Genomic DNA, 12,500 nt, shown 5'->3' with positions numbered 1-12,500 from the left:
CACCTGTCTAACTGCTGAAAACACTACGCCACACCCACTACATCTCCCACTGCCTCCCACTAAACCTCCCACTGCCTCCCACTACACCTCCCACTGCCTCCCACTGCACCTCCCTGGGTTGTCCGCACTGCGACGCCACGGGTGGAGCCGACGGGAGGGGCTGTGGTGGAGGAGATGGACAGACAGACGTCATCCCGTTAGATGGTGTTGAGGCGTGTGCTGCAGGCCTGTGTCTCCAGTCAACTGCAGCCAATGAAGAGGTGCCCTTGGTGGAGAGGCCTGCTCTTTCTGACCTTGTCGTTAAGCTTTCACCATGAGAACTCCTGTTATCTTGTTTATGAGAAGTGTCTTTCCAAGGGAGAGAACAGGAAAAAAGTTTGAACCTTTTCAAGGACGTAGGAGGAGTTTGTTTTCTGGGGGAAACTGGTTGTGTGTTGTTTCTCACACCACCACTGTATGGAAGTTACTTCTGTCCATCCCAATGTCATGGGGGATAGCCTGTCCAGTACGCGGTAGCCTGATCTCCTCGGATACTCCTTATCAACATCATATATGGATCTTGGTCCTTTCATTGACGCTTCATTCAGAAGAAAAGGATGAATTTCGGAGCCAGAAGAGTCACCCTGCCAGCCATCACTCCTCTCAGTCTTCAGAAGCGGGTATGAGGGTATCTTATCAATAAGCGTATCAATAAGGTTCAAAGGGTATGAGGGTATCTTATCAATGAGGGTATCAATAAGGTACAGCGGGTATGAGGGTATCTTATCAATAAGGGTATCAATAAGGTACAGCGGGTATGAGGGTATCTTATCAATAAGCGTATCAATAAGGTTCAAAGGGTATGAGGGTATCTTATCAATGAGGGTATCAATAAGGTGCAGCATTCTGGACCTTATTGTATCTTATCAATAAGGGTATCAATAAGGTACAGCGGGTAAGAGGGCATCTTATCAATAAGGGTATCAATAAGGTGCAGAGGGTATGAGGGTATCTTATCAATAAGGGTATCAATAAGGTGCAGCATTCTGGACCTTATTGTATCTTATCAATAAGGGTATCAATAAGGGTATCAATAAAGGACAGAGGGTATGAGGGTATCTTATCAATAAGGGTATCAATAAGGTACAGAGGGTACGAGGGTATCTTATCAATAAGGTACAGAGGGTACAAGGGTATCTTTTCAATATGGGTATCAATAAGGTACAGCGGGTATGAGGGTATCTTATCAATAAAGGGAATGAATCAGGTACAGCACTCTGGACCTTATTGTCTTTTGAGTCATGGTTATTCGAGTCCTCGTCAAATGTGTATTTCTGTTAACTGGTAATGGGTCAAAATGGTGGTGCCAAATATAAGGTTTATATTGGACCTTGGAGCCCGGACACCGGGGTTAGCCCCCTACTCTAGTGATGAGTAGAGACACCGGGGTTAGCCCCCTACTCTAGTGATGAGTAGAGACACCGGGGTTAGCCCCCTACTCTAGTGATGAGTAGAGACACCGGGGTTAGCCCCCTATTCTAGTGATGAGTAGAGACACCGGGGTTAGCCCCCTACTCTAGTGATGAGTAGAGACACCGGGGTTAGCCCCCTATTCTAGTGATGAGTGGTACAGACACTTGGTTATAACCAGTGCAGTAGCTAGGGTAATAACCAGTGCAGTAGGTAGGGTAATAACCAGTGCAGTAGCTAGCGTAATAACCAGTGCAGTAGCTAGCGTAATAACCAGTGCAGTAGCTAGGGTAATAACCAGTGCAGTAGCTAGGGTAATAACCAGGGTAGTAGCTAGGGTAATAACCAGTGCAGTAGCTAGGGTAATAACCAGTGCAGTAGCTAGGGTAATAACCAGTGCAGTAGCTAGGGTAATAACCAGTGCAGTAGCTAGGGTAATAACCAGTGCAGTAGCTAGGGTAATAACCAGTGCAGTAGCTAGGGTAATAACCAGGGTAGTAGCTAGGGTAATAACCAGTGCAGTAGCTAGGGTAATAACCAGTGCAGTAGCTAGGGTAATAACCAGTGCAGTAGCTAGCGTAATAACCAGTGCAGTAGCTAGGGTAATAACCAGTGCAGTAGCTAGGGTAATAACCAGTGCAGTAGCTAGGTAATAACCAGGGTCTCCTCTTCTCATTCCTCCCATCTCTTCCTCAGGGGCCGGTAGCTCCTTGACTACTTGACTCAGGGGTGGGGAAAGGTAGCAGCTGATTGGTTGTGAGCCCTGGTGACATCATAGAGAGAGAGAATAGATGAAGAGAGAGAGAGAGAGAGAGAGAGAGAGAGAGAGAGAGAGAGAGAGAGAGAGAGTTGGAGAGTGTGTGGGTGTAGGTGGGAGAGTTTTTGTGTGTGTGTGTGTGTGTGTGTGCGTGCGTGTGTGTTTGCGATGTTGTGAAAGGTTCACACTCTGGCGTCACGCGGGTTAAGATGTACCAGGTGGTGAACGCTGTGGATTAGCGTGACTCGCACCAGTGGCCCTGGTCTCCATGGCTACCGGTCACAAGGCCCTGGTCTCCATGGCTACCGGTCACAAGGCCCTGGTCTCCATGGCTACCGGTCACATGGCCCTGGTCTCCATGGCTACCAGACACATGTGCTGGGAGCTGAACCTCAGTCAGGAGGAAGTCTCTGTCATGTGCATTGATCTGTTTGTATTTAATGGTAGGATTTAATGCAGCTCTATGTTGGTGTTGGTGGTGCTATGGGTCCACCTGAAGGTGTTGGTGGTTATGGGTCCACCTGAAGGTGTTGGTGGTGCTATGAGTCCACCTGAAGGTGTTGGTGGTGCTATGAGTCCACCTGAAGGTGTTGGTTCCAGCTATGAGTCCACCTGAAGGTGTTGGTGGTGCTATGGGTCCACCTGAAGGTGTTGGTGGTGCTATGGGTCCACCTGAAGGTGTTGGTGGTGCTATGGGTCCACCTGAAGGTGTTGGTGGTGCTATGGGTCCACCTGAAGGTGTTGGTGGTGCTATGGGTCCACCTGAAGGTGTTGGTTCCAGCTATGAGTCCAGCTGAAGGTGTTGGTGGTGCTATGAGTCCAGCTGAAGGTGTTGGTGGTGCTATGAGTCCACCTGAAGGTGTTGGTTCCAGCTATGAGTCCAGCTGAAGGTGTTGGTGGTGCTATGGGTCCACCTGAAGGTGTTGGTTCCAGCTATGAGTCCACCTGAAGGTGTTGGTTCCAGCTATGAGTCCACCTGAAGGTGTTGGTGGTGTTATGAGTCCACCTGAAGGTGTTGGTGGTTATGGGTCCACCTGAAGGTGTTGGTGGTGCTATGAGTCCAGCTGAAGGTGTTTTTGGTGCTGCAGGTGATCAAAGTGTTCAACGAGGACAACAGCAGCCGGGCGGTGGAGGTTGAAAGGGGCGTGTCCTCCCGGGACATCTGCCAGATGTTCATCATGAAGAACTGCTGCATTGACGACCACTGCTGGACGCTGTTTGAACACCTGCCACATCTTGACATGGGTAAGGTTCTGTCGCCTACCACACAGCGCTGGTCATGTGGCGCTGGTCCCATGGCAGGCATGTTTCACCTGGTGAGGCATGAGAATGCATCGCCAGGACAACCAACATCCCAGTAGCTTTAGTGCCATTTACATTCTGTCCAATTAGTCCCATCACTGCCAAACCTTTCCCAGTCTAGATCAATATGTCTATATAATATATACACTAGGTTATATATGTTTACAGTGTATGGTAACATGTTCCAGTGCATGGTTGGTAACATGTTACAGTGTATGGTAACATGTAACATTGCATGTATGGTAACATTTTAAGGTGTATGGTAACATGTTACAGTGTATGGTAACATGTTGCAGTGCATGTTTGGTAACATGTTACAGTGTATGGTAACATGTTGCAGTGCATGTTCTCACTCTTTTCATCTTAGTCTCACTTCTTCAAAGAGTCGTGGTACCTTTTGGTTCCCACCTTTGGAACCGAACGGTCCCGCTTCACTACCTCCGCCTCACAGCAGAGGAGATGGCCTAACCATTAAGGGTTTCTCCTGCGTCCGTCAGAGAGAACGATAGAGGACCACGAGGCGGTCATGGAGGTCCTGTCGGGCTGGGGGATGAACACAGAGAGCCGCTTGTGCTTCAGGAAGAACTACGCCAAGTACGAGTTCTTCAGGACTCCTCTGGTGAGCCCGCCGTGTCCACAGGCCTCTCCACCTGGTCTGTCTTCATGGATGTATTTGACCCGGGATCTGACCTGCTTCGGGGTGAATTAATACTGCATGACAACTGTTCCGTCCCCAGGACTTTTTTCCAGACCACATGGTGTCCGTCTCCAATGAGACCAACGGGCTGATGGATCCTTCTCAGCTCATCCAGGTCCTTCCTCTCATGCGCTTCATGTTGTTCCATGTGGTTCTGTTCTTTGGCGTTTAAGTTCCCGTCCAACAGGTGGTTTGAGATGTTCTCCCTCCACCTGCGCAGACCTTTCTGAACACCAGCACGTGTCCAGAGATCCATGGGTACCTCCATGCCAAAGAGCAGGCCAGGAGAACCTGGAAGAGGTTATACTTTGTCTTGAGAAGATCCGGACTATATTTCTCTAATAAGGGAACTTCTAAGGTTGGTGAATACATAAGCAGAGGAAATAGAAGTGACCATGCTATCCTAGTGACCATGCTATCCTAGTGACTACTGTGATAGTGACCATGCTATCCTAGTGACTATGCTATTCTAGTGACTATGCTATGCTATTACTAAACTGTGCTAGTGACTATGTATGCTATTGGCTATTCTGTATTAGTGACTATGCTATGCTAGTGACTATGCTGTGCTAGTGACAATTCTGTGGTAGTAACTATGCTATGCTACTGAATATATTATACTATTGACTATGCTTTACCAGCGACTATACTATGTATATACACAGGGTGCGATTTGCCGGTGGGGATGGTGGGGATTATCCCCCCCTCTGGTTTACACGTCCTACCCTCTGCTGAATTATTTTGATCCTCGGTGGGGATAAAAATTATCCCCCCCACCCAAAGTATTTTCACCATTACATCGTAATAATTAACAACCAAAATACACAGGGTCCGTCTTCATTTTGAAACATTTTAAAATGTTTCTCAAAATTATCCCCCCCTCTGGTTTTTTCACAAATCGCACCCTGTATATACATAAATATATACTACTACAGATCTACTATAGATCAAAGGCAACAGATCTATTTAGAGATGGGATATGAGTATCAGATCATAATGTATGCTCTTCTCCTCTGCTCAAGGAGCCGCGACACCTCCAGGTCCTGGCCGAGTTCAGGGACAGCGATGTCTACTCCCTCCTGTCGGCCAGGAAGCTCCAAGGGGCGCCCACAGATTTCGGCTTCTGTCTCAAGGTAACTTCACTTTGCAGTCACTGCTGCTTTAATAATTTCTCAACAACTTTACAGCCTTTGGCACTGCAGAGACCGTGGGGCCTGCATGCTAAGAACCGGCTCTTCTAGAAGAAGGAACTCCCTCTTTGTTTCCATGACTACGTGTGGTCCAGGCGTCTGAGTCCGGCTCCTCCAGGAACATGACGATGCTCTGTGCAGACGACCAGCAGTCAAGGACCTGCTGGATCACAGCCCTGCGCCTCCTCAAGGTCTCTCTCTCTCTCTCTCTCTCTCTCTCTCTCTCTCTCTCTCTCTCTCTCTCTCTCTCTCTCTCTCTCTCTCTGATATGTATGGTGTTTGCCTGTGTTACAGTATGGGTTGCAGCTCTACCAGAACTACCTCCAACCTCATCAGAAACAGAAAGCCTCCCCTATGGTAGGTCAGAGGTTGAATCGATGGGAACTCTTCTTCACATGCCTGAAGGAATGGCCCTGGGCATCAAGGTGGTGTCATGGTGGTTTCATGGTGGTGTCAGGTTGGTGTCATGGCGGTGTCAGGTTGGTGTCATGGTGGTTTCATGGTGGTGTCAGGTTGGTGTCATGGTGGTGTCAGGTTGGTGTCATGGTGGTGTCATGGTGGTCTCAGGTTGGTGTCATGGTGGTGTCAGGTTGGTGTCATGGTGGTGTCAGGTTGGTGTCATGGCGGTGTCAGGTTGGTGTCATGGTGGTGTCAGGTTGGTGTCATGGTGGTGTCATGGTGGTGTCAGGTTGGTGTAATGGTGGTGTCATGGTGGTCTCAGGTTGGTGTCATGGTGCATTGGATCTGGAGTCACCTCCCCCCATCTGAACGGCCGCATTCTGAATAATTTAGAAATGGAATGGTGTTACGTTATCTGGACACTAGGGGGCGGCAGAACCTCGGTCAAAGCGCTCCGCCAGCTGAAGTCATTGTAACCGTTTCCCTGTATACACGCATCGTTCCGCCTTCAGAGGAGCATATCTGAGAGTTCCCTGGTCGCCATGGACTTCTCAGGGCAGAGGAGCCGCGTCATCCAGAACCCGGCGGAGGCTCTCTGCGCGGCCGTGGAGGAGGGCCTTTCCTGGAGGGTCAGTAACTCATTAAAACATTGAGCCTATACATATATGGATATATGTATATATAATTATTTTATCATTTGTTCATCTTTTATTAGGTATTCACAGTGTATTTGTGGATACCTCTTGTTCTTGTTAGTGAACATTTCGGAACAACTTGTTATATTTATTCTATTATGTATATTTTATTATATATGTTTATTTTGTTATGTCTTTATATTTGGGTTTATATTTACAATTTATCATATATCTTTGATTATTTATGTATATTTTAGCATACATATTTTGATATATATGTATATTTTATTATATATCTTGCTGTTTTTCCTTTAGAGGAAAAGCTGGCATCGCTTGAGTTCCCACGGCAGCCCGTCACAGGGCTCCATGATCAGCATGGGTAAACCAGCCTCCCTCTCTCTGTCTCTCTCTCTCTGTCTCCCTGTCTGTCTCTCTGTCTGTGTCCCTGTCTGTCTGTCTCTCTGTCGGTGTCCTCCCACTATAGTCTCCCTCTGTTTCCCTGTCTGTCTCCCTGTCTGTCCTTCTGTCTGTCTCTCTGTCTGTCTCTCTGTCTGTCTCCCTGTCTGTCTCCATGTCCGTCTCTCAGTCCGTCTCCCTGTCTGTCTCTCCCTCAGTCTCCCTGTCTGTCTCCTTGTCTGTCTCTCCCTCTGTCTCCCTGTCAGTCTCTCCCTCTATCTCCCTGTGTGTCTCTCCCTCTGTCTCCCTGTCTGTCTCTCCCTCTGTCCCCCTGTCAGTCTTTCCCTCTGTCTCCCTGTCTGTCTGCCCTCTGTCTCCCTGTCTGTCTCTCCCTCTGTCTCCCTGTCTGTCTCTCCATCTGTCTCCCTGTCAGTCTCTCCCTCTGTCTCCCTGTCTGTCTGTCCCTCTGTCTCCCTGTGTGTCTCTCCCTCTGTCTCCCAGTCTGTCTGTCTCTCCCTCTGTCTCCCTGTGTGTCTCTCCCTCTGTCTCCCTGTCTGTCTCTCCCTCTGTCTCCCTGCCTGTCTCTCCCTCTGTCTCCCTGTCTGTCTCTCCCTCTGTCTCCTTGTGTGTCTCTCCCTCTGTCTCCCTGTCTGTCTCTCCCTCTGTCTCCCTGTCTGTCTCTCCCTCTGTCTCCCTGGCTGTCTCTCCCTCTGTCTCCCTGTCTGTCTCTCCTTCTGTCTCCCTGCCTGTCTCTCCCTCTGTCTCCCTGTCTGTCTCTCCCTCTGTCTCCCTGTCTGTCTCTCCCTCTGTCTCCCTGTCTGTCTCTCCCTCTGTCTCCCTGCCTGTCTCTCCCTCTGTCTCCCTGTCTGTCTCTCTGTCTGTCTCTCTGTCGGTGTCCTCCCACTATAGTCTCCCTCTGTCTCCCTGTCTGTCTCTCCCTCTGTCTCCCTGTCTGTCTCTCCCTCTGTCTCCCTGTCTGTCTCTCCCTCTGTCTCCTTGTGTGTCTCTCCCTCTGTCTCCCTGTCTGTCTCTCCCTCTGTCTCCCTGCCTGTCTCTCCCTCTGTCTCCCTGTCTCCCTCCCTGTCTCCTCCTTGTTTGACCTGGGTCCCTGGTCCCTGCAGCTCTTCACCAGACCCAGCCGTGGTTCCATGGCCAGCTGTCCCGGGACGAGGCCCAGCGCCTGATCATCCAGCAGGGCCAGGTGGACGGGTGAGCCCCCTGGAGAGACCACTAACGAGCCAACCATAACGAGCCGACCCTAACAAGCTGACCCCTAACATGCTGACCCTAACGAACCGACCCTAATGAGCCGATCCTAACGAGCTGACCCTAACGAGTTGACCCCTAACGAGCTGACCCTAACAAGCTGACCCCTAATGAGCTGACCCTAACGAGCTGACCCCTAACGAGCTGACATCTGACGAGCTGACCCCTAACGAGCTGACCCTAACGAGTTGACCCCTAACGAGCTGACCCCTGACGAGCTGACCCTAACGAGCTGACCCTAACGAGCTGACCCCTGACGAGCTGACCCTAACGAGCTGACCCCTAACAAGCTTACCCTAACGACCTGACCCCTAATGAGCTGACCCTAATGAGCTGACCCTAATGAGCTGATCCCTAAGAAGCTGAATGCCTTTAGCTGTAGAGGATTTCAGAGAGAAACCAGCTGCAACTCTAGCTGATTTTATTAGCTCCAAAAGGCAACTTAGTATTCATTTATTAATGTAGATCTCTACATGTGTATTGCTGAATGATAAGATAAACTTATGGTGGATGTCTAGGATTAGGCTACACTGAACAAGAGAACTCTCTGAACAGAACCCGGAAGGATGTGGCGCTAAAGTAGCATGCCGGTACTGATGCAGTGAGTAGACCTACGACAGAACTGTAATGCCTTATGGCTAACAGAGGCTAGCTCACATCCTGCTGGAGTAGTGAACACTACAGTATGATGAGCTCACATCCTGCTGGAGGTGTGAACACTACAGTATGATGAGCTCACATCCTGCTGGAGTAGTGAACACTACAGTATGATGAGCTCACATCCTGCTGGAGGTGTGAACACTACAGTATGATGAGCTCACATCTGGTTGGACGTGTGAACACTACAGTATGATGAGCTCACATCCTGCTGGAGTAGTGAACACTACAGTATGATGAGCTCACATCCTGCTGGAGTAGTGAACACTACAGTATGATGAGCTCACATCCTGCTGGAGTAGTGAACACTACAGTATGATGAGCTCACATCCTGCTGGAGTAGTGAACACTACAGTATGATGAGCTCACATCCTGCTGGAGTAGTGAACACTACAGTATGATGAGCTCACATCCGGTTGGAGGAGTGAACACTACAGTATGATGAGCTCACATCCTGCTAGAGGTGTGACCACTACAGTATGATGAGCTCACATCCTGCTGGAGTAGTGAACACTACAGTATGATGAGCTCACATCCTGCTGGAGGTGTGAACACTACAGTATGATGAGCTCACATCCTGCTGGAGGTGTGAACACTACAGTATGATGAGCTCACATCCTGCTGGAGGTGTGAACACTACAGTATGATGAGCTCACATCCTGCTGGAGGTAAAAAGTTAAAGGAAAATAACCACCCCTGTTATCAATATCGTGCATGTATTGAAAATACACAATTGAAACTAGCGTTTAGCAGTCATTTTCTAAATCTAGATTATGCTGCGTTATATATCATAAATATATTATTTTATATTTTTTAAGGCTGTTATTCGGTCACTCTGGAGTTCCTGAGTAGACTGTTTTCCACCAAAGAATGGGATCAATTAATAATTAGACTTGAGGAAAAATGATCCTTTCCAAAATTTCAAAGAAAGACTATATATCTGGGTTAGGAATAAAACAAATAAAAAAAACAAAAAAATGAATCAAAGAATGACTAGAGACCTAATCAGGTTGAAAAACAGTATCTTGTGCTGTGTTCCAATATCCATACTTCCATGAGTAGACTTAAACGTAGTACACTATCCGCACTCACTAAGTGCGCTAATTTTCAGATGTCCGTGTTGTTCCAAATCTAATACTCCGTGGGGCACTAACCGGAAATTACAATCACGACTGCCACCGCGGCTCCTCCCCGCAATACACATCCTGCTTTGAACGGTAAAATCTTTACACCTAGCAGCTATAAAAGCTATAAAAACTACAAAATGACTCTATTAATGCAGGCTATGTGGAAAATGCGCCAACTTTGGCTCAGTCTGGCTCCGCCCTCTTCCGCTACGTAGCTAAGATTGCTGCCGTTGAGTACGAAAAGTGAACATCGATCCACACTTCGCGATTTGATCGTTTTGAGTAGACCATCCGGGTCCTTTCAGTACACTTATTTCTGAATTGGAACGCCCTACGTACTCAAACTAAGGCTAGTAAGTACGGATGGTATGGATATTGGAACACGGCCCTAGTATTTCTTTCCTCGTTTTTATTTCTAAGCAAAAATACTAATTTTGCCAAGTGACCTCTAGGTGTCACTGTCGTCATTTTCGAAATGTATTAATGGTTCCAACAAAGCATTAAATGGAGGGCGGAAAATGCTGTTCTATGAAATATATACAATAAATTAAAAAATATTTACCATAAATATGACAATGAAATAATCAAAGTAATTTAGCTAACTTTTGAATTCAAGAATCAATGTCAGGCAGGCTACTTAAGAGGACTTATGTGTTTCTGAATGAATTTGGTCCTCAGATTGTTCCTGCTGAGGGACAGCCAAAGCAACCCCAGCACGTTTGTCCTGTCACTGTGTCACCTGCAGAGGATCAGACACTTCCAGATCCTACCCGTGGGTTCACCTGCTGCTGAAACACATCAGAATCATCAACCTTGAATACTGTTACTGGCACCTTTAATATCTTTATATTAGGCTTCACTACTTTTGCATTAGCTTCATATTTTTTCATTAGCTTTAATACTTTTACATTATCGTTAATACCTTAACATTAGCTTTAAAACTTTTATATTAGCTTTAATACTTTTACATGTAGCTTTAATCCTATAGCGTCTACTGTGAATATTTTAATATTAGGCTTCAATACTTATAAATGTAGCTTTCATTTATTTTAGATTACCTTTAATACTTTGACATTAATCTCCAGTAACCTGCGTGTCTGTGGTTTGTAGGTGGACAATGAGGGGGAGATGTTCTACAGTCTTGACGACGGCCAGATGCGCTTCGCTGACCTGGTCCAGCTGGTGGACTTCCACCGGCTGAACCGAGGGGTTCTGCCCTGCCATCTGAGACACCACTGTGCCTGGCTCGCCCTGTGACTCCGCCAGGACCTGGGGACTCAAGCCCCTGATCTCTATATAACTATATAACTATATATATACACGTATATATTATCTACAGTATTACCCTGTATGACAGTAAAGTATCTATAGATATATATGTAGATATAGATATATATGCACATATATATTACTTACAGTATAACCCTGTATGACAGTAAAGTATTTATATATATATATTTAAACATATATAGATATATAATATCTATAAATCTATACATCTACATCTTGTGCTGTATAAGCCTGTATAACATTACAGTATCTATAGATTATATATTATTGTATTATATCATAAAGTATATGATATATTTGTGTATGTTGACTTCATCATCGGCTTCTGTCAAAACCAGCTGTCAATCAAACAGGTGGATTCAACCTTGTTGATTAAGCACCGTTATTATATATATATATATATATATATATATCAATCATATCATATCTGTTAGACTTCAGGTATTAATTCAATACTTTCATCCTCAAGGATGAAATGCTGTATTTTTGTCTATTTTTTGTCACTGTGCATATCCTGAGAACTGCGTCAATGGACGAAGAAATTATTTGCACATAATCTCAGCCTTTTTCTGTTTGTTTACATTTTTAAATGCATTGGACTCAGTGAGCTTGATTTTGGGGACACATTTGTGACTATAGAATTGAAATTAGAGGTGTTTAAGGTATACATTAAAAAGATCTGAAATCAATGTGAAAATTAAATCGGTGTTTTTGTCTGTTTTTATCTGTTGTATATTAATGACATGAGCGCTATGGACACAGACTCAATGCTTGATATTTTAGATTATTTAAAAGCCTAATTTACAAAAGCGTAAATGTTCTAAACTTTAAATGATTCTTGTATGGTGTAGGAAAAATGTTTGCGAAAAAGCGTTTTTATTTGGATTTTCAAATTGATGTAGCTCTATCAGACAGCAAGCCAAATTCTTTTTGACTTGTTTTGCTTTGCCTTGGTGCGGAGCCAACGTCTAAAAATGCACAATTTATCTAATGGTTACTTAATAGAGAATCTATTGAATTCAAACGTTTGTATTTGATAATACAAAGCTTACAAGCTTTTCAGATCACGTTATAATCATTTTCATCCCAATGTAAGCATAATTCTGACCACTAGATGTCACATTAACCCTTCTTCCTTCATGAACAAAGAGTTTCCAATAAATTGTATTGGTAAACGTCGGCGACATGACAGACAGAGTGAACATTTGAAAACCTCTGTGAGTGCATGAGTATATCCTGGATGGGTAATTTGCATTGATTCACCTTTAAATCTCTTATGGTTAATATTGTGGGGGAGAAACAAAGCTACTCGAGACGGAACTGAGTCAGTCGTTT

At 45.8% G+C, this 12,500-nt stretch overlaps 1 protein-coding gene across 1 annotated transcript; it reads left to right on the top strand.

Moving 5' to 3' along the window:
* Positions 1-596: 596 nt before the first annotated feature.
* grb14 (growth factor receptor-bound protein 14) lies at positions 597-11,132 on the top strand (the record flags this gene model as incomplete). The annotated part of the gene is made up of 13 exons (XM_079732123.1): positions 597-659; positions 3,295-3,451; positions 4,006-4,127; positions 4,246-4,320; positions 4,426-4,563; positions 5,228-5,338; positions 5,491-5,586; positions 5,690-5,752; positions 6,307-6,423; positions 6,745-6,808; positions 7,947-8,034; positions 10,554-10,647; positions 10,986-11,132. 13 exons carry the CDS (start codon positions 597-599, stop codon positions 11,130-11,132), a joined length of 1,335 nt encoding a protein of 444 aa, XP_079588249.1.
* Positions 11,133-12,500: the final 1,368 nt, after the last annotated feature.

This window comes from Pollachius pollachius (genome assembly GCF_949987615.1).
Source record: "Pollachius pollachius genome assembly, chromosome: 3".
NCBI classification, from domain to species: Eukaryota; Metazoa; Chordata; class Actinopteri; order Gadiformes; family Gadidae; genus Pollachius; species Pollachius pollachius.
This window is presented reverse-complemented; position numbering and strand designations above follow the sequence as displayed.